Consider the following 20,663-nt stretch of genomic DNA (forward strand, 5'->3'; position numbering starts at 1 on the left):
TCTTCTGTTTCTCTCCTTTAGTTTTACACAACTTAATTCCAAAGCCTTCCAATATATCTATACCTACTCGCCAGCTGTCACCCAGCATTTACCTTCCACATACTTCACCATTAACTTGGCGTAATGCTTCCTCCAGAAGTCACAGAGCACATAGCTCTGCTGTCAATGTCTATTACCCTTTCTCTTGCCATATGATCACAGGACCCCTCACACCACCAGAGCAATGTCCTGTCTTAACTCAAGCTACTTCACATTACCAGCCAGATTTATAGAATTGAAGACAAGCTACCATCCCATACCAGGAAGGAGGAGCTACAGTACTGGTGGCTGACTGAAAAACCTCCACAGACAAAACCTTTAATTTCAGTCTTGATAGAGGGACCAGACCTGACATGCAATACTGAGTACAGGGACATCTGGTGAAGCACAATCACAACTGAGACAAGCATTAAAACCTGCCCAGCACTAAGACTGTTTTCACAACAAAAATGTGTCCAAAAGCAGTGATTGGGGCTGCCCTGATACGGAAGAAAAGCCATAAGCCAGTGTGACCCTATGGTGGTAGGGCAGTGCAAGTCCAGGACTAAGTTTTCTGACTTTTATAATTCTTTATTTCTGGTTTGCCAAGCTACTAAACCCAGCACCAGGATCTGAAAGTTTCATAGAGTTTGTTTCAAGTTAAAAAAAACAGTGTTCACTATGGAAGAATATTTATTCGGTTATACAGCAATAAGAGTTCATTACTACCATCCCTAGTTTTAGCAGTATATCTCTCAAATATCTTCAGTTTACATCACGGAACCAAAACAAAGAATCATACTCAGGTTTGTTCATTGCGTTATAAATTCTAAGCCGTTTAATGGCAGTTTCTCTTATAATAGTTTAGCAAACTTTCAACTTTTCTTACATGATTCCTTCATATCTTTTTTGCAATTAATCTATTTGCACAAACACTCCATTTTTGCTTTTTACGCATAGCGAATTCAGATTTTCTGGATTTCAGAAACTGCACAGCTTTTGTTTTTGTCATGTCAGATACACATCTATTCTTTAACCTCCAAAAAAAACAAAATACATTTTCACAAGCCACCATCTCTTCTGTATATCTCTTTGCATCTCTTTGATCATGCTCCTCCAACCACTCAGTAATCCATCAGTAATTATAACTTCTTAGCTTCTGTAGCCTAAAAGGGACCAATTTATCACAGACTGTCATGAATCCTGGTTTTAAATTATCAAGAGTCCAATTACCCACAGGAAGGGGTATATCTCCTTCCAAGTGATTGATTTCATGTAAAACCTTGTAACAGTTCCTTTTTAATTAGGTACATCCTTATCAAATACAAAGAGGTTCACCCTCATTTTATTTTCTATCCAGAGAATGAAATACAGCAAACATTAATCATACACCAATGTAGTGCCAGACCTAATAACACTTTCAGCATACTTTGACAACTTCTAATCCATCAGTGTATGATGTCTTTTATTCCTGTTTCATTCCAAACAGTTACTTGAACATCAAAAATAGGCTTAAACTTTTTAGATCCAAACATCCCTGGCCTCATCTAAAAATATTAAACTAGTTACAAGTTGAAAAAAAGCCAGGATTAATCTAAACAGAAACAGGAAAAATATGAAAATAGAGTGTCAGCTGACATAGGGATAAGACTGTCCACACAAATAATTTATCTCCACTAGAATTACTAGTTAAATAAGGATGTGGCAATCCTGACTTATTTAATTCCTTCATGCCAGGCTTAGAAATGGTTTTGCTATGGAAAGACCCTATCACTGACAACAGACAGGAGTTCCCTGGGACAGGGTACCTTCCTGATCTACAGTTTTCTCACCTGGGGTAAAGCACTCCTTACTGTGCCAAGCAGGAACAGGCGGAGCACAAAACCTCCTCAGCAGCTTTCTCTTTTTAGGCCAGGCCTGGTTAAGATGGTGGCTAGGGACTTTTAAACTACAAACTAAAGAGTACTCTAGCAACTGCTTTTATTAAATTAAACACAAATGCCAGGAGATGCAATAGAGACAACTCACTAGAAGAGGAATTGAAAGCAGTGTTCATTGAAAAGACTTTATCTTACAATTCTCTCCCTACATGCACAAACTCAGATGAGACCACTACTTCCATTTTACAGCATCTTTAAATGCCTCAGGAGAATTCGTAACACACCAAGAAAAGCCCTACTTTCAAACGCTGCAATTATTGACCCCCCTTGGAAGTGCTGACCTAAGGGAAATAGACCAGGACTCTCAGCAACCCCTTGCTGAAATTCCTCCTACTAATCTGATGAGTGGAAGTGGCGTTTCTCTGTCCACCATGGCTCAATACCCTAATTACACCTTTCAGGGATACAGCTTGGAAGGGTAGAAGTATTGCACATATGGGTCAAACAAATCTCGGGTAACTAGGTCATTCAGCACATGCTCCAGTCTTCCCAGCCTTTTTGCATCCCCCTCACATAATATTCAGCCTAGTCTTACTACATTAGTCATTCTGCACGTTGCTTTTACAGGATTTTTGCCTTTCTGGGTAGAAAAAAAGTCTTTAATTGACAGGATGCTAGGCATAATTAAGAAGCAACAAAGAAGTCCCCCGTTGGGTCATGAATCAGCTGCACACAGCAGTGCAAGCTTTTTTGCAATCACACGTGAAAGTGTGCTTGCTACAAGGAATGCAAAGCTACTATAAAAAAAGAAAGGTTTAGTAGCTTTTAAAAAGAGATATAAGCCACAGATATTGTTGAAAGCAAGTATACAAAATTCGGAGAGAGTGGAATATAAGAAAGCTAAAAAGCTTAATATGGAACCTGAAATATATCTTCATCATTGGCAGGGTACAAATAGTTCTCGAAGCCTTCTTGTAGTAATAGTCTTGTTTCCATGCTAGTTACAGAAAAGGTTATTTTCAGAAAGAAATAAAACATAGATGAGGGAAGCTTGCCTTCTAGGGAAAAGGATGATACTGGAATCTAAAACTCTAACACATCATGCACGACTTCTCATCCTTCAGAAAGTGGCAAAAACAAAAGCTTCAGACACACTGCTACTTCACAGCACGCTGTGATTAAGTTTTATTTTCTTTGCCTGATTTGTTTAATTACTTTGAATTACACTAAGTTGACAAAAATCTCAAAACAGTAGTTAAAATAATGACTTTTCAGCTAGGAGTGTAACGTAACCCTAGCACAACTCCACTGACCTGCTATGAGGTTCCACTAAGAAAGGGACAGTCCATCATTATCATTATTAAATGGTTACTACTGTATTGGTGTTACATAAAAATAAGAAAACTCCAGTCCTGTACCAAAGAGTTTACAGTCTGTAAGCAGCTGCAGTAATGCTAAACACTATGACACTAGCAGATAGCTTCTACATAAGTTAAAGTAGGAGGCTAGTGTCTCTATATGGTAAACGGCAATAAAGTCACAAGCTGAGAAAGAAAAGTAACTTAAGGATAGTATAACAGATCTTTTCATAAAACCATAGTTCCTTCTCTAGCCCAGACTATCAAAGTCTGGAAGGATCGAGTGAGAAAGGTGTGCCAAAAGTGGGATGAAGTGTCAGGAAAAGGCAGAGAAGTCAAGAGTTGTATTTACTGCAGCTAGGCAAATACCCACACACAAAAAGGTAAAGAACTGAAGCAATGAAAAGGCAGAGAAAATACTGGAGCAATTAGAGGGAAGACATTTTATAAGCACCAAACAAGAAAGACTGCTGTACTTTGGGCTAGGAAGTCAGTACAGAGAAAGTCGCAGATCCACCAAGCGGAATACAGCCATCTAGTTTGGCAGTAGGTTAACAAATTAAAACCAAGTTTTTGGCAGAAGCAGATACGCACACCCCAAAATAAGAATATAAAATTAATTGACCTACAGAAGTTTAACATACAAAATGCACAGAGAAATAAACAACATATAAATTTATGTAATTACAGACTCATGCATCTTAGCTTTAAACCTATAAATGATAACATGAAAAAAGGCTCAGTCTTACAGACTTTAACCACAATTGGTATCGCTACGTGGAACTATTAAGATAGTACTTCAAGCATGGGAGCAGAAGTCTGAAGGCAAGGTCCTCAAGTTAGGAACACAGACACTAACTTCTAAACTATATTCCTGCTGGTAGATTATATCTGATAAACCAACTAGATGTCCTTAGAGAACACTTAACATTAGTTCTAGCTCCACTGTGCAGTCACAGGGTATTTGTAAAGCTTTGCAGAAAGCCTATGACAGATTTTGTCTCCTGACATTTACTGAGAACAAGGCATTGCTGAAGAAGTCATTTGTGACTAGAAGCAAGAATCAGACTCAGATCCATAGCATTTCACAATGCTATTCATGTTTTAACTACACATTAGAAAACTGTTTTGCAAATTTTGGAACCGATATTGATCAGTTTGGGGATCCTCACCTTCAGTGAAGCCAAGGCTACAAAGTCATTGCAAGATTGAGCTTCAATCCCCTAAAGTTAACTAAAATAGCTACAGGAACTGAAAGAAAATATAACTTGTGCGCTATAGCTGTGTGGTACCACAGTAACTCTCAAACCCTTTAGCTTTTATTCCATAGATGTGCAGCATGGTTCTAACCCATCAGCATTTATGATTGATGCATCTGCAGGAAGCTTCTCATGAATGCTGCAAGCTTCTGAACATCTTCTACAGTCACTGCATTGTATAAAGAGGCACGGATTCCTCCCACAGATCTGAATTGAAAAGAGGAAAAAAATAGAAAGGTTTTGCATATTCTAAAAAGAGACATTAATAACATTCACAGATATTTTTACCTACCCCTCCTCGAAAGGGGTAAAAATTCACGTTTTATGTGAATAAGAAGCAACATTTAAGTCTTTATGGCAAGCTTGCAATCTAGAGAAACTCAGTGTTTTTTAGTTATTTATAGCTCTAACACTGTAGCCCTATGACATCAAAAAGCTATCCATTTTAATCCCATAAACACCACTGAACATGGGAAGGAACTCTTGCAACCAGGCAGACAAGGTACGCAATGAAAAGCTTTATACAACAACAGAATCTGACCTCAAGAGTCACCTTCTTTGGCATTTGCACAAAGCCAGGTTTACCAAACTGGAGAAGACAGCAGAATTGAGGAGAAAGCTCTCTGAAGCCCACCACACCTCAGCAGTAGCTGAGCCACTAGCAGTCTCTGGTTACAGTCTCTACTACTCTCTCAGACTGCTATTCCCAAGCGATGCCAAACCAGTATAAGGAACAGTTTGTGGGCAAGAAAGGCTGGTAAGTCAATGCACAAGCCTGCTGCTACATCACTGTAGTAACAGTTTATTCTGCACAGGAAAGGGATTCATCTGACTAATGCTTACCGATGCCCTTTCAGAGATATCATGTTGAGCTCCACAGCTTTCTCAAGAAATTTCTTTTCCAGTGCTTCATCACCCTTGGTACTGCCAATACGGAAAGGGACATTCATTCTGCTTCGGTTCTTCTTCTCCACGGGGCACCTAGAGAAGTTGTAGAATGTGATGATTAATCCGTTTTGTGCTAATTTTACATTTTCAGCTATATATACTTTCAGAAAGTGAAATTTCATCTGTTTATCACCAAAGTCATTCCTCCATAGCCGAAAAGTCATTACTTTCTGTGAAAGAAAGCAACCTTCCTTTAACCAAGTATACTAACAGAAACAGTAAGTGGAAGGCTTATTAACCCCTCCTGGCATACTCAAAATTGCCCCAGAAGAATGCACAGGAGGCATACTAAAAACCACCACCCCACCCACAGGAGTCTCAGTTACATTCCCTAGGGTAAGTGAGATTAGTTACAGTGAACTTTGACTAACTCTCAAGCAGCTTCCTCAGAGCTAAAGGAAGTATAAGGACATTAGAGACTTCTGTTAGTGGTTTCAGTCCACCTTCTACATCAGTATTCAGAATCATGAACATCTCAAATAGAGATTGCACTGTATTGCATACATGGCCACAACATATAAGTTGCATCACAGCTCTTTAATCTCTTAAAATTCCCTTTAATCTAAACTAGATAATTTAAGATACATTTAAAGCAGAATTTCTCTTCAATTATTTTATGAAGGTAAGAACAGGGTGGGGGGGGGGGGGTGATTTAAATATTTTTCTTTAGTGCGTCTAGTTACAAAGCAGAGATGAAGCCTCCAGATTTATTCTTTCCTAAGGCTGTGATGCAGTTTCTTACAAGGACTCATTAGGAATTAGTTCTCATAAACTGCATGCAAGTTTCATACCTATTATTATTCTATTTGACAAAGAATGGGTATCATTATTTTTCAGCTCCTCCCTTGGTTCCTTTGTACAGATATATCCATTTTCATGAGAAAAAAGATCAATCATACTATTTGCCTTTGCAAGTTTTCTACTTGAGATGCAACCAGGAAAATACTTTTCAAAAAGGGCTATGCATATAAGCATTCCCATATTTGCAAAACTGTAGCTATGCTATAGCTTTCAGAAGATCCAGTTACTATAAGGCAATCCTGTGTAACTCAGTCAGTGCACGGAATTTGGAAAGCAAACTGCAAATGGCACACAGCACTTTGTGGAAGAAAGTCTCCATTTGCTAAATGGCTTGTCACACTGCTTAACCAGTGAGGCATACCACAGATTAGGTGGCACATTACAGCTGAGAAAGCAGCTTCAGGTAAATCCTCCTTTTAGTCACAGATAGAACAAAAAAAATTCCAGTCTTAAAGGTATTGCTTAGCAAGACATTTACTGCTCCATTTTGCCTTCCCAATGTTTACCATCCCATCTGCATTGCATTTCCCCCTCACAGACCAACCTGCCAGAAACAGATTTCTATTTGTCACAAAATGTTTTTTCAAGGCTTCATTTGCTTACTGAGGTTTATGAAAAACCCTCAGGATTTCAGTAGAGTAGGATCACAGTCCTGATCATGATAATGCTAAAGGCAAAGCCGTTCTCATTAAATGAATAAGCAAAATGTATTAAATATTACCATGAAACTATATCCCTGCCAATTAAGGTTACAGTCAGCTTTAATTTAAAATCCAAATTTAATTTGCCCTATCCGAACTTTGGCTTGAAAGTTACTATGTCCCAAAAATGTGGATTTTATACTGAAAGCGAAGGGAAATATTTTGCAGTTTCACAGTCAGTTATTAGTTTGAGCTTGGCAAGCATTACAGTTATTCCAAATTACAACATCTGCTTTTAACTACACATATATTGGGTCCTATGAGCTTAAAAGTACCTTGCAACAACATGTAAAAATTGGAGAGTTAAGTCTGCTTTGGAAAAACATAAAAAATAACTGAGGAAAATAAACTGTATTACATTTTTACTACATCTAGGTCTGATCTTCCTCTTTCTATTTCAGAACTGTTTGAGAACACAGCATAATTAGCTAATTGAAATTCTCTGCTTGACAGAGAAAAAGCAGAGTCTGACTACTGAAAGAGACAGTAGGAAGGATGTGATGCAAAAGTGGCCACTGCAGTTTCTTACAAGCCACTTTCTCTGTTTTGGCCTGCAAGAGATTCAGTAAGCATACTAACCACAAGCTCTATATCTGGTTTTTGTATAGTCCTCTCCTAGGCTCCTGCATTTTATTAACTTTAGAACATAGATTATTAATATGCTTCACAGCTGACCTGTACAGTATAACTTGAAATAGCTTCCTACTGGAATGAGACTCATCCTTGTTGAGTGAATAGTTTGAACAAATAGTGACCAAGTGAATGTTTTGCACAAGTAATCCTACAGGAATTTCTATATACTGAGAAGGTAACTTTAAAAATATGCTGCAACCAGAGTCTTAAAAGTTATGAATGCTTGGTTCTGCAACAAATGTTGAAAACAAGGTGGAAAGCATAGCAACTTACACATAGAATCCATTAGATTTGTCTATAATATCATAAATCATTTGTGATTTGATTAAACTAAGTTTATCCATAGCTGCAGCTCCACCGTTATTCTTTATCCATTCCAGCACCAGTCCCATGATATAAATACTACAAGAGGAAAGAACACTTTTTCAGTTAGATTATTAAAAAACAAATTTAAAAAAAAAAAAAAAACAAACAAAAAAAACCCCAAAACACAGTCCTGTTTAATAGTGCACAAAAGGTTTCAGTAACAAAACGATATTTTTGGTTTTAGAGTGCTTAACAAGCCAGAATCTGGAGTATTTTACAAATAATGACAATTTGAAGCAGGCGATATTTTTTGGACACAGATAAAGTATCCTGAAATTCAAATGCTACACAAATCTGTCGTACCAAACCTCCTCCTTTGCACCACAGAAGGACAAGTCCTGCAGGTTTCCTGCAGCCCTGCTAGGCTCGCCAGGACATCCCCAGAGATGCTGCATGGACTGCCAGTTCCATGACCACACAACTGCCTGTCAAGTCCTAGAAAGAGGCAGAGGTAATGCAAAAGCAAGTAGCATCCACCCTGCACAGTTACATTAGCAAAGATACAGCAGTGAACCTCAAATGTATGTACATTAATAATACCAGAAATCTAATCATATTTTTAAACATTAAAAATAAAAATTATAATCCCATTTCTGTCTAAAAAGACCTTTTGCACATGAACACTGAAGTTTGGTGAAACAAATAATGCTATATCACACTTGATTATTCATTACCATTCAAGTTCTAAGCAGAGATCTGGAAGCCTACTGGCATCAGGTGGCTTGGGTGTATTAGTGTTTCAATGCTAGTTACAAAGCACCGCACAAAAAAATCCCTGAGGCCTTTTGCCCTTGTGCTTTAGCTACAAAACTCAGCTTGTTCAAGGTCAGGCATTTCCCACGACTACAACACTTTACATCAAAAAAAAAAACCTGTTCACAAGTTTTTATGGCATATTCCCAACAAGTTTGCTTCCATTAATCCCTTCATTACACATTCCAATGGAGTGCTCAGAGAACATTACCCTACACATTTCCCTAACACAAACATAGCAGGAGGCTGGTTTAAACTTTGCTACTTTTAATTTCTATGGGGATGCCAGCATCAAATGTTTGAACACTGCAGAAACACTGTAGACTGACTTTTACAGAAAGCACCTTGTAGCTTTAAGAGCAGAATCCCGATACATTTATGATAGTACACTATCGACTACCCTATAAGCAAAGCCTATGCCCTTGCCAAAAATAAGGGCCACATTCACCTCTTGCCCTCACTTCCTTAAGTGAAGCTTCTTGGATAAGCAAAGTTTAAAGTCAGCCTTAGAGTCATCCACAAAACCCAGCCAGCTGAAATCTTTTATCCTTCTTTCATGTTGAAGTAATGTTTCTGGAGCAATTTTAAATGCAAAATGCACTCTGGAGGTTGGAAATGAGATTTTTATAGCAAATTTATTGTTAATTTTAGCAAAGCAGATCAGGGTCAAAGAGTCAAGCTCTGGAGTGCCAAGAGGTTAAAGCCATTAGCATCACCTTAATTTAATTTAACATCCTGCTGAAGTAGCTTTTGCAAATTCAGTTAATATTTCCTGCCTGTTTGCCAGCAGGCCATTAGAGAGTGCAAGGAAAAGAGCTGAGGAAAAAAAAGAAGCAAGAACCTTTGCCAGTTCCTTGCAGGAACTGGAACAGGCATTTTGAGCCAAGCCAAACAGATGTGCACCCTGCCAACATTTCAGTCTGTGTTACATTCTGGATCCTGGAGTGTACTTCGATGTGGGTCTGTAGCATGGAGTGAAATCTGGCAAGGCAGTGATCCAAAGGGAGAAAGACTGCTAGTTTAACTTTATTTTCAGCTTCCTTAATCTCCCACTACCTTGTCGATGCTACTGACACGCTGAGTTACAGCTAAAGCAGCACGTTCTTCTCAGAAGTTCTTTGCAGTGGCTGAAATAAAGCTGCAGAATTTCATTTGGTTTGCTTCTTGAACACAGTGTTGCTCCTCTGGTCTAAGTGCTGAGATTAAGTAGAACTTTTCAAATGGAAATAGCTTTGTACTTGGAGAACATGAATGGCTGGATTTAAAGCCTAGCATGTGCAAGTACACAGTGTCCAAACCAGAATGTGTGACTTGGCAGCCAGGAAAATAATCAATCACAGAATATAGGCTTTTCAATCACTGGGAAGAGAGACACACAGCCCGTGTTAAGGCAACATGCAGAAAAACTACAAAAATCTGGAAACATTTTAAGGTAAATTCTTGTCCTAACAGCAGCCCTAAGGACACTGTGTGTACCCAGCTGACAAGTGCAGACAGACTGACAGCCAGAGTACACCATTACAGCACTACATGCTTTACACTATGCATGCTGCCTGGGAAAATGAGTTGTGCATTGTAAAATCTGGCATAAACGTATGCTTATGAGATTTACTGTTCTGATAAATTAAAATAACTGCCTCTGTTACTTACGTAGTAAGAATCAGCAGATTCAGAAATACAATTAGTATCACAAACAAACAACCTTTTGCAGTTTAATTTCAAAACCAACAGTAATAAATGGTGTAGCTAGAACAAGAAATATTTTTTAAAAATAACATTTACTATTATTTATAGCAAAGATAGGGATCTGGAGGTTCAAACACCGAGAAAAACATCAGGAACAAATTAAATCAAATCTGTACTGAGCGTTCAAGAAGCAAGACTAAGTGCCAAATTACCCACTTGCAAGTGACAGAAGCACTACCACTGAATTGACAAGTTCATAAAAGCCAAAATTGGATCCTGAATCTTTCACAATGGAATTAGGACTTATAATATTTACTTCTAAAAATACTATGTCCTTTATGGCTGAGTCCCACTAGGCTACCTCAAAGCCTGCTACATGTGGCTCAAGCCACAGTCATGTGGCTGGACACTTCCCATGTTTTCACAGGTTTCCTGTGAAACACGGTAAGGCAGTACTCAGTTTGTGAAACTTATCTCAATAAGAGCAGCAGATGGCAGTGCAGTTGCTTGCCAAACAGGGGATCTTAAATAGCAGGGTAAGTTACCTGTAGCACGGTGGAGTGTTGTACAAAGAGCCGTTCACTGCTTGCGTTTTGTAATCCAGTACTATAGGGCATTCTTTCAGTGCAAATCCCAACAAGTCCTCACGTACTATTACAACAGTAACTCCAGCACAGCCAACATTCTTCTGAGCACCAGCGAAAATCACTCCAAACTAACAGAAGAAAAGAAGGACTTGCTACATACAGCCACTAGTAGATCTTGCAACTGATTAATACATTACACAACAGGGTACAAGTCAGCTGAATAGCTTGGAGAATGTGTTGAAAATATGCAACTTGTGAGTCAAAGAAGAGTTAGAAGTTCTGATTTCAAAGTGCGGTTACAGCTACAGTTGTTATCCCATGCATGTCTGTTATTAGAGTCATCTATCTTCTTTCAACTGAGGAACAATAAATTTCCCAAAGATTTGCTAAATGTTTATTTAGTAGCCACAAATAATTCTCAAGGCAGCCTGTCCCAATTTCACAGTACTCCAAGCAAATTTACTAAAATAAATTCATACATAGATCATGGTATTTTCAACCAATTTGGTATTTCAGAGCATCATATAATCTACCTGTTTGAAAAGGCAGATCAGGAAAGACCAAGACGAATGCACTAACAATTGCCCCTTCTTTTTGCTACACACAGATAAGAAAGGTAAAACATGATACCTCAGTGGTCAGTAACAGTTCCCACTCCTAACACACTTCACAAACGTAAGTACTGTGTTCTGCCTCTGTATTGTCTATAAAACAGATACAGCAGTTGTGAGGCATAGGGAGCTTTATAAGCTTAAAAGGGGTTACAGATTTTCCATGTAAGGGGCAGGATCAAAAACTCTGATTCACAGTACCCTGCTACATCCATACATATACACTATCTACAGACTAAATATGATTCAGAAGGTATCTTTTCCAGCTACAGCCATCAGTGAAGACCACACAGTAGACAAACTTGGACAGCTACTAACATGAACAATTTCAACATAGTTCAACCTGGTTTTACTAGAAAAAATGAAAAGAACAGGTAGGCATTGAAATCTCAAACTTTGAATTTTAAATTTTGAAATTTGTATTCACTATCAGATACAAAAATCAACAAAACATGAGGTCCTGAATTACACTGCTCAGCATTTCCAGCCACCCAGACTGTCTAATTATATGCTTTCAAGTTTGAAAATGCTTTGTGCAGCCACTGTGTCCAACACTGTACCTTGGAAACATCCACAGGTCTGGACAAGAAGTTTGATGACATATCACAAACCAAGACTGCTCCTTTGACATCGGGTACAAAGTCAAACTCCACACCATGAACAGTCTCATTAGCACAGTAATAGACATAGGATGCATCTGGATTAAGATTCCAAGTGTTTGGGTCAGGAATGTCTGAGACAGACAAAAAAGAAAACCAAAGGTCACTGGAGATAAGGTTTTTTCCTGGCATGTAATTTTACTTTAACACAAGACTTAAGTGCAAACCTAGAACAATTTTGCAGTATAAAGCATTAATTATCTTGTTACTAGGAAGACATAATTTATCTGCAAATGAAATACATCAGTGCATTCCAAAAATTCTATGATGAGCCACCATTAAACTTGCAAATGCCCTTCTAATTTCCAGCCCTTATTCCTCAAGGGATTTTAATCAGGTTTGCAATCCCAGACTGAAAACTACTGCCGCAGGGTCCAAAACAGCATTTCAGAGAATTGAGGCACTGGGTCCAAGTATCCTTCAGATTCTCACTGGCAAAGTTCTCCAAAGCTGCATTTCTGAGGATCCCCAGCAGCATTTCAGTCTTGCCCAAGCTGAACACAAGTTTATCTACCTACCTCCCACGTAAGCTTTGCAACTGATTTGCAAAACTAGTATTTCCTCTGTCAACAGGCAAAATACAGGCATGCCCTGACAGCACGGAACAGGTTTTGCAAAGAACAAATGGTTGCTCTTTCTTTCTTCTCTCCTCCAAAACACACAGGGAAGAAGTGCTGTTATGGCCTCCATCATCACTTACTGCCTCTCCCCTTATCTACAGCTGCCAAATGGTGGATACACTCCCTCAACTGGAAGTTGTAGGTTGAATTCCTTCCTGTGCCTCAAAGGATATAAAATGATCTTCCAAGTTTGTGCCCGAATCACCTGTTAATATACTAACTCATGTGGATATTCTTTGTCTTTCCTGTTGCCACTCTTCCCAGTTCAAATGCTATAATTAGGTCCAAAGGGAAGACAAGTGAGCATGACTAGGAGGAGTAGAAACCAGAATTCAGGTGTCCCTTCCCCAAGAATTATTTACGTATATACAAATTATGCACTTAAGTTCTTGACACAGACTGTCTCATAAAAACTCCTAACGCCTCAGTTACAGTTAACCTTTTTCTTCCTTCTACACTGTGTTCATTCAGCTTATGTTATGTCCAGTAACAAGCTTCCAGAGGAAGAGCTGAAATGCCTCTTCTATTTCAGAGCTAACTGACTGCCACGACACATGGGTGGGGAAGACAAGTATTTGGGAACCCCTGAAAGTAGGTAACAGAATACAGGTCTCCCATCTCCTGGGCCAACAAGGTAAAGATACCAGACATGCTTCTGAATTTCACAGCAATCTCATTGAGTGTACTTGTAAAACTGAAATATTTTGCAATATCCCTGCAAATAGCTTAAGAACTCAGTCAAACAAACAAACAAACAAAAAATATAAAAAGAAAAAAAGAAAATCAGACAGCACAGACCACTTCCCTACCAATAAACATTTGCTTCTTGCAACTTATTTTCTGCAATCTGATCAGCCTAGTTTCACAATTCTTTTCTGGTGGAGAATGTTAAGACATCTAACAGATCTCCCAGTGATGAACATAGGGAGATGTGGCAGGCAATCTTTTGAGTGCTGGACAGTCAACTCTAACTAGTTAACACTGAATAACCTAATAGCCGAGTTGGACTGTTTTTTAGAGTGATTCAAAAAGCTAAGCATTCATATGAACAGATGTAATCATCAACTTACTTGTATAGGCTCCTAGTTTTGGATGAACGATATTCACTTTGGCATACTTCTCTGCTTCTTTAGCTGCTTTTGCTGACCAAGCTCCAGTAACCACATAATCTGCATGTCTTCCCTCCTTTAAACCAATAAGGTTAAGTGGGACTGCACTGAACTGAGCAGATCCACCTCCTTGGAGGAAAAGGACTTTGTAGTTTTCTGGTACATTTCTGCACGCAAGAAATAACCATCTACATTATTCCCAGAAGACACAGGATGCATACTACTTGATATTACGCATTTACAGCATACAGCAACAGAGGAAAAACACTGTCATTTTAGAAGAGTCTGCCAAGAGGTTAGAACAAATCCCATTAACTTACCTCAGCACTGGTCTTCACTAACAACTTCAGTATTAAGAGTAATGCTATACATTTTACTGATAAAAATTTGATGAAAACGAGTTTCCCCCCCCTTGGATATCATCAAATAAATTTGCTCCTGAATAGCCCTACTATCATAGTACACACAAACTTAGAAGATATTGCAGTGGAATTAATGCTCAGTTGTAATTTTGTCTACTGCTCACTTCATGGCTTTTCTGTCAGGCCATGAACTTCAGACAGAAGTGCTCACAGTAGAACTCAGCTTTGAGGCCCTTTAGGTGCAAGTGCAACTATAGTAAACCATACGTGTAGAGTAAGTGCCATAAGGAGTTGACCACACAGTAACAAAAATTACTTTTTCAAACTAATTATTAAAACCCCTCTGCCAATAATTCTGCCTGTGATTGACAGTCAAGCTTTTATATGAGGTGACCAATATTGTAAGCTACTATGAGAACATTAATTCTAATATACAATATATTTCTTTCAAACTTTGAAAAACATGTCACACTACAAATAGGAAAAGGGCTCCTGCTCAGTGATTCTAAAATATGTAATGTACAGATCACCTCTATACCACTAGAGAACTGATTTCCATTGTTTCCACTTATTTCTTGAAGAAAGTTGATGCCCTTCATTAATTCTATGAAGGTGACAAAAATTAAAGTTTCAGAAGAAAGGCAACTAATCAGTGTGTAGCAGACATACAAAAAGCATCTTAACCTAATAAAAGCCCTTTGCCACATCCAAATGAATCAGCATCAGACAAACAGAAGACCAGTGTCCTCTCCAACATTACTCTATCAGACACAGCATCTAAAACAAAAGGCAATCCATCCCCCGTAAACGAGTGCTTTCAAGGAATGGTCTCCACATTCGTCATTACTGGTGCAACTAGCACAAAAATAAGCATGAAGTAACTGACTTACAGCAATTCACGAATGAGATTTTCAGCTGTATTTAAAATTTTTGTGAAGTCTGAGGTCCGATGGCTCATTTCTTTGGTGGAAAAGAAAGAAGAAATAACATGAAACAAAAAGATAATACATTAATGTTATTTAAAAATTGTGTTAAGCTTTAAAACTTTTATGCTATAGACCTAAAATTCCTGAAAGTCCCATTCCCAGTTTCAAGTCATATTACTCTTATTGCTGAGCCTTCCTAAACACCTACAGAAGGCTTATACCTCCAATCTTGCCCAGACCCAGGCAAACCCAGCCCATTCACATTTGGCATCCACCTTACTACCCCCAGGAACAACTACATTTGTGAGAAAAAAAATACTCCCTAGGAAGGTGCAGTTTTTCCTCACTCTAAGAATTTTTCTGCTAGTTATGCTGTAGCAAATATATAGTAAGGTGTAGTGGTTTGTTTTGTTCTTTTATTCTTAGCAAGGCTTCTTCACACCGCAATCCTAATTAAATATTAAGCACACTTACTACTAATTCCTTTTATTAAATCCATATGCTTCCTTCTATCAGTAAGAGCGTACAACTTAAACATGAATCCAAATCCTGCAGACTGGTGCACATTCTATTTCTAGCAAATGAACAGTTTGGCAGAACTAGTAAAATGCTGACCACCTTCTTGCGTAAAGTTTTTGTGCAACTGGAGCTGAAAAGCCAGTCAGGTATCCATATGGTGCAGAAGACACTTCCTCCTTATGACACGACAGCATTGCCTTCCTAATGGGAAGGATGCTATACATCAAGTGTATCTGAAGTGTTCTGCCACACAGTATATAAGATCCTATGTATGGTATCTACATATAGACATACATATAGCATGTGTATATCTGTGGATAATATGTGTATACACATATAGTATTTTATAGATATATTTTTATATATATTGCTTATACATATATACACATTGATATCCCTGCCTAGCAGTCCAAAAGTACTAATGTCCTCAATATGATTAGTTGTCTTTCTTTTTCTTTAGTCCTTTGTTTGGATCACTAAACATCTGGCTATGTATCACTTTATGGTCTGATGAATGGTAGAAAAGCAGTGTGAAAAAGTATTCTCTGAATATACATAGTAGCAGAATAAGGTATTAGTAAAGAAAAAGAGTTGACATACCAAGATGAAAAAGTTTTATTAAACAATTTGTTAAACATCTAAATTCTAACAACAACAAAAAAAAAAATCTATATTTTTCAGTCTTACCAAGAACACTTATACCAAGTCCTTTGTAGTCCACCAATTCCTTCTGTGCTTCTAGTAATACCTGACAAAAGAAAAAAATCCACAAATAAATGAAGGGAATTTTCCACTATCTGGAGACCCCAGTGCATCCTGCATATGCCAGCTGCTCCATATTGCAATAACCTGACACTTAAGTGAGATTAACAGAAGTATAGTCACCAATATAATTTTCTTGTGTTTAGTAGCCGAAGGCTTTTCGTAAGATAGCATAATTAAATCAAATGCTTGTTGTGGAGACTGTATTTTAAATTATGATTTCAACGGCCATATTTCCAGATTTGAGGATGATTTCTAGGAGTTAGATGGAACTTCCAGCCTCTTACAGAACACTTAGTACTTCCATGTGTACTCTTTCTAAGCAACCATCTTAAATATCCACCCCTCCACCCTGTGTCTTTCACTTGACTTGTGCAAATAGAACAACCAAGGTGATGAGGAAAGCATAAAAGAAAACAGTTACCATGGGGAACTGGATACCTCAAACTGACCCCACAGGACAAGAATGAAGTCCCACACTTTCTGAAGATGAGCCTTCTCTATGCCATTGAAAGTTAAGAAAGAAATCAAGCAAAGTTTTGAGACGACCAGGAAACACAGGGGACTCCTAAAAGCCCTAGCCATGTAATCTGCTGTTTCAGTCTTCTGTTATTCTGTCTTCTCCCATAGCCCGAGTATCAACAAAATGGAATTACATTCTGTCCATTAGATTGGCAGCTTCCAATTTCAGCAAGTTACTGTGTGAGTTGGAACATTCTCAGTAGTAGGAGAGGGAGCCCCAGTAGAAAAGCCGCCTAAACAAGCACTGTGCGCATGCACCCCAGGACCTGCCGAAAAGCCACAGAAGTGCTCCCAAGAGTTGCAGGAACAAGAGATCTACCTTGCTGACAGGGCATCTGCATGGCCTGTCAACTGTAGCAGCTGGACACCAAGAGGTCAACTAGAAACAACTATGCTGCTTTTGATGTTAGAGATTGTGCAGTTTTAACCATCATGTTTCACATGCAAGCGTATTCATGTCAGAGGAGGCAAAAAAAGTCAATGGGGGCACACAGTTTATTAGAAGAAAGTGCTTGTTGAACCACTTGATAAAATCCAATTCTGTCAGTAATATTCTTCGGCACATGCGTTGCAAAAGACGTTTATGATATGCCTTATAATAGCCACAAAGAGCTCCGTCCACTTTCTTCGGTAAGCCCGAGCACTTCAGCCCAGAATCAAAGTGAAACAATCGAGGTGATACAGAAGTCCATGTAAGAGTACTGCGTTTTCCATAGGGAAAACCAGATTAATACTACGGAGTTAGCTGTGCTCTCCTCCCTCCCTGTGCCCAGCTTTCAGTACTCTGTGGCAGAGAGCTGGATACTGCAGCAGTTCTTCAAAGAGCCCTCTTGGAACCAAAGTTCAAGACAGAACAACGAATTTCTTGTCAGCATAACCTACAAAGGACATTCCCAGGAGAACGAGAAGAGAGAAGAAAAACAAACCAAAAAAAGCGCTGCTGCGCAGCACCTCTGTTTACCTAATGAAAACTGTTAAACAAATAGCACATAAAATAATGAAGAAAGCTATGAAGGAAACTAAGAAAACAATGAAAGATCTCCACAATCCATAACTCTTAAATTGAAAGTCAGATGCACAAAATCTGGCATAAACCACCCCCTCTCCATATGTGACTGGATAATCCATAGCTGCTGATGCAACTTTCCGGAGGGTTGAGCCTACACTGCACTCATTAACATTTGTTAAATAAAGACTTCTCAGGGAATTACCATGTTGTTTATCAGCTGACAAGTAACACACTCAACACAGCTACCCGTGTGCATCCGAGGACTTACTCCTCATCCCGAAGCTGATACAAAAGACCCGAAACTCTTCACGAACGACCATGTGATCAGATAAACAACTCGGGGCGAGCAATTCTAAAGCCACATTAGGGCGAGTTTCCAAAACACCCACTAACAGGGCATTTAACTGGGTAGGGACGGGCCGAAGAAACGAAATTTCCCCGCTCTGCGGGTAATTCTGTTTTATTACTACTCACTAGAGCCTCCTCAGCCCTTGCTGTGCACCCGGCGCCCGCCGGCCGGCAGGCACCCACCGCCTCCTCCCGGTGAGAGCCCCCTCAGCGCGCAGCGCCGGCACGACACGGCCGGACATCCACCGCCACGCCCCGGCCCGCGCCGGGAAGGGCCCGGCCCCGGCCCCGGCCCCGGCCCCGGCCCCTACTCACGGAGCGCGGCAGCTTGGCCGGCCCGGCCCCGAAGTTCGCCACCTGCCGCCCGCTCTCCATGATGCCGCACCCGCCGCCGCTGCTGCCACCGCCCAGCAGCCGCCCCGGCTGCCCCGCCGGTATAAACCCCCCGCGGCCGGCGCGCCGATTGGCTGCTGCCGCACACACCCCAGGGGCGGGCACCCCCCGGCCGCCTATTGGCAGCGTGATGAGGCCGGCGGGGCGGGGCGCGGGGCCACCGCCTCCCCTCGCCGCGGTCCCTGACCCGTCGCCCGGCTGCGCTCAGCCCAAGGCGGCAGAAGGGGCGGGTTGCGGACAAGGACTCAAAGCGAGGAGAGGGGTTTAAATGCGCCTTGCGCCTGGAAAGCCTCAGCGAACCTCGCCAGGGTTTCACTGGGTGGATGGGTAGACAGACAGACAGCGTATCCTACAGTAACTCTCTTGTGGTTTTCCCCCATGGAGTTGCTGCTGTTGCAGAGCTGGACACTTGTTCCAAAAGCGATGTGTATGAATGCACAAGAAAGTAAAACCAGCAATCCATAGTTACAATGAATTTCAGGTGGCATTTCATCTTGAAAGAGGTGCCCAGAGAAGCTGTGGCTGCCCCATTCCTGGCAGCGCTTAAGGCCAGGTTTTATGGGGCTCTGAGCAACCTGGTCTAGTGTGAGGTGTCCCTGCCCCTGGCAGGGGGTTGGAACTGGATGACTTTAAGGTCCCTTCCAACCCAAACCTATGATTGTATGAAATTCTTTCTTGGCAGAGGAGCAGTATCCTTACCCTCACTAATCCAAGAAGTACCTGCATGTTGTACGCTCTTTCCCCAAACAGCCCACTGCCAGCAAATTGCTATTTGGATTTCTTAGGGAATAAAAACAAGAGAGCTGTGAAACTTCATGTCACATAATGGATAGCAGAGCTGGGACTTGCCTTGAGGTCTGCCAAATCCTTGGCTAATATCCCTAAATACTAAACCATTCTTTCCACAGATGCCTTGATCTAAGTTCATTGAAAACATAGGGTTAATACAACTAAACTGTTGTAACTGAAGGAAAGATTTAGCTCATTCAATTTCTTCTAACTGTTCTAGTGAGAGACATACTGCCTTACAATCAGTTTTCAGAAGTTATTTTAAAGGCAGTAGCAGTAAATAACTTTTGACAAAACAAGCCATTAAGTATGATTGAAAACAGATGGGCTTTACAGAGTCCCATAATTTTCTACTATCTTGGATGAGATTCTCATACATAGGGGTATAAAGCACAGCTCTCGGACACTTCGGTCTGCCCAGTGTAACCCATAATGCTGGCCCTACTTTAGTCCCATGTGTGTTCACCCAGTTATCATCAACATTAACAGGCTGCATACAAAATCAGCTCCCCCCCCCCCCCCCAAAGGTTTTATGTGCATTATTTTGTGAATACTGAGATTTAGATAAAACGTCATTTTTCATTACTAATTATTCCACTGAATAAATACTGGCTACTTGAATTTATTCCTTTTCCTGTCAAGCCAGGCCATACCTAGAATGATAAAAAGAATTTACAGAGTACAGCCTGATCTGGTGTCTAGTTAACAGACTTTCAACTTAATGCAAGTTTTCTGCTGTTTTTAAAGATTGTAAACAGAGATAGTGGTTTTAGAGCAAAGATAACTGTCATTTCAATAATGGCTTTAGCTTAAGAAAAACCTACCAAACTTGCTTTCAGACACCAGAAATTACCTCAGTTCTAAAGCGGTAATAGCAAACTTCACAGACATTACAGGCTCGATACATTCTCTTCAAAACGCTAAGGTATTTTTAAAGTAGGTCTCAAGCCACACCACCTAAAATGACTACATTCATTCTAATTATTAAAATTAGTTCTAATTAAATAGAAGCATCTACTAAAATGTTCAGCAACAACACAGATG

At 39.9% G+C, this 20,663-nt stretch overlaps 1 protein-coding gene across 1 annotated transcript; it reads right to left on the reverse strand.

Annotated features, from left to right (window-relative positions):
• Positions 1 to 693: 693 nt before the first annotated feature.
• PSAT1 (phosphoserine aminotransferase 1) lies at positions 694 to 18,904 on the reverse strand. The gene is made up of 9 exons (XM_030512532.1): positions 18,753 to 18,904; positions 16,484 to 16,544; positions 15,242 to 15,311; positions 13,951 to 14,156; positions 12,162 to 12,334; positions 10,949 to 11,118; positions 7,872 to 8,000; positions 5,359 to 5,496; positions 694 to 4,722 (listed from the first exon to the last, which is right to left on the reverse strand). The coding sequence occupies exons 1-9, from the start codon at positions 18,810 to 18,812 to the stop codon at positions 4,617 to 4,619; spliced, it is 1,113 nt and encodes a 370-aa protein (XP_030368392.1). The 5' UTR covers positions 18,813 to 18,904; the 3' UTR covers positions 694 to 4,616.
• Positions 18,905 to 20,663: the final 1,759 nt, after the last annotated feature.

This window comes from Strigops habroptila, chromosome Z, assembly GCF_004027225.2.
Source record: "Strigops habroptila isolate Jane chromosome Z, bStrHab1.2.pri, whole genome shotgun sequence".
NCBI lineage: Eukaryota > Metazoa > Chordata > Aves > Psittaciformes > Psittacidae > Strigops > Strigops habroptila.